Source organism: Microcaecilia unicolor, chromosome 5 (genome assembly GCF_901765095.1).
Source record: "Microcaecilia unicolor chromosome 5, aMicUni1.1, whole genome shotgun sequence".
Lineage (NCBI taxonomy): Eukaryota > Metazoa > Chordata > Amphibia > Gymnophiona > Siphonopidae > Microcaecilia > Microcaecilia unicolor.
The window spans coordinates 261078274-261080101 of NC_044035.1; the positions used below are offsets into that span (position 1 = coordinate 261078274).

General features: G+C 47.3%; 1 protein-coding gene across 1 annotated transcript; it reads right to left on the bottom strand.

The window, feature by feature from the left end:
* Positions 1-790: 790 nt before the first annotated feature.
* Positions 791-1102, bottom strand: LOC115471337 (histone H4). Its single transcript, XM_030205037.1, has one exon. The coding sequence runs from the start codon at positions 1100-1102 to the stop codon at positions 791-793; it is 312 nt and encodes a 103-aa protein (XP_030060897.1).
* Positions 1103-1828: the final 726 nt, after the last annotated feature.

The following is a 1828-nucleotide window of genomic DNA, read 5'->3' on the forward strand; positions in this document are numbered from 1 at the left end:
TTACATAAATGTTTAGGAGACTTTTTTTGGGGGGGGGTGGGGGTCATGCATCTATGCTGAAAATAAACAGAAAAGGGAATGCAATCAGCTGTTTATACTGCGAGCAAAATGCTATAATAAAATGTTAATTTCCAAACAGAAACGATTGTGTTCGATTAAAATAATGCAAGATTTGAAGCAGAGCACAGACTTAGGTATCTAACTCGAAACATGTATTCATCCAGTCCAGATTCTAAACAGACGGTGCAGATACCGTAAGCCGTAACTTTGCAGGAGATGGGCAAAAGGTAAAAGATGGATACAGCGGGCGTTGTATCTTGTTTCCCACACATTACTTGGGCTGCTCTCCACTGTGCCAAGTGTGTCACTGCATAAGACCAAAAAACTTCCGTGATGCACACGCACTTGGCGATTCGAAGGGTCCTGGCGCAACCCAGGAATAGGAATCCATGGTTATCTCCGTTCCATTCTGGCGGTTCTCCCTCGATGGCCCCTTTTTCCGGGCTTAACACTTCGAATGCGAAACGCAATTATTTAGCTCGAACAAAAAGTTTCCGTTTGCAAATGATGAAGAAAAGCGAAGCTCCTCACTGGACAATACGTGAAAATGAACTAAAGCGCTTCCCCCTGGCTTGTGTGGCGTGGAAGCTGAACAAGGTCTTCCCAATATGGCCGCCACCAAGGCCGCAAAGCAAGGCGAGAGCAGCAAGTTATAAACCAAGCGAATGTTTTTAGATGTACGTTTTTCCTCCGTTTCCCTCTGTTTATCCGGGAACTCTGTTTTTTTTTTTTAACCACCAAAGCCATAAAGGGTGCGGCCCTGGCGTTTTAAGGCGTAGACCACGTCCATGGCGGTGACCGTCTTCCTCTTGGCGTGCTCGGTGTAGGTAACAGCATCGCGGATCACATTCTCCAGGAAGACCTTCAGCACCCCACGAGTCTCCTCGTAGATGAGGCCGGAGATGCGCTTCACGCCACCGCGGCGAGCCAGGCGGCGAATGGCTGGTTTAGTAATGCCCTGGATATTATCTCGCAGCACCTTCCGGTGGCGCTTGGCACCCCCTTTGCCCAACCCTTTGCCTCCTTTACCACGTCCAGACATGATGCTGCAGATAAAAGCAGAAATCAGCTACCAAAGGAAGATAGACTTCTTTCCGACTATATACTCCGTCTTCTCGCGTCACCACCGATTAAGGCTTCTGGCGTGCGTGCATGCGTGCGTACGTACGTACTGCCAACGCCGTCCTGATTGAACATCTCCGCACCACGTGATGATTGGCCTCACTTTCTCCGCCTTCTGGCCTGGGTCTTGGGAAGGTTGTGCTGCTCGTGCGTCCATGTAACCTAGGCTTGGTTTGAACCAAGCAGGTTTGATAACACTGGAGGGCCTGATGTTTTTACAAAGCTGAAGCCGGTCTCCACCCACTCTACCCAAGGAGGTTTAATTCTCCCCAATGCAGCTGCTGCCATCTTACATCCAAAACAATTCTTGATTAGCTGTCAAAGGTTGCCCTTCTTCGTCAGATCGGAAATAAGCAAATGTTGGTAGTTGACAGTATATATATGTGAAACATCAAAGCATTTTAGTGACAGTCTAACAGGATGGGGGTGGATAGGCGAGGGACAGGGAGATATACATGGAGATAGGAGGGTGACAAAGCAGTACAGGTTTATAATGGGTTAGAAAACCCAGATCTTTGTTAAGTCCTGTCTGGTGGGTATCAAAATATTTAATCATTCTGACTTCAATGGTCGTAGGTTCCTGTATTGTTTTAAAGTTCCCTTTCAGGATTCATTTCTTACCATGAAATCACTGGTACAGTGTTCT

What these genes read in the sequence shown, in the direction of transcription:
- LOC115471337 (XM_030205037.1), bottom strand. Translation starts at nt 1,102, where the DNA reads ATGTCTGGACGTGGTAAAGGAGGCAAAGGGTTGGGCAAAGGGGGTGCC.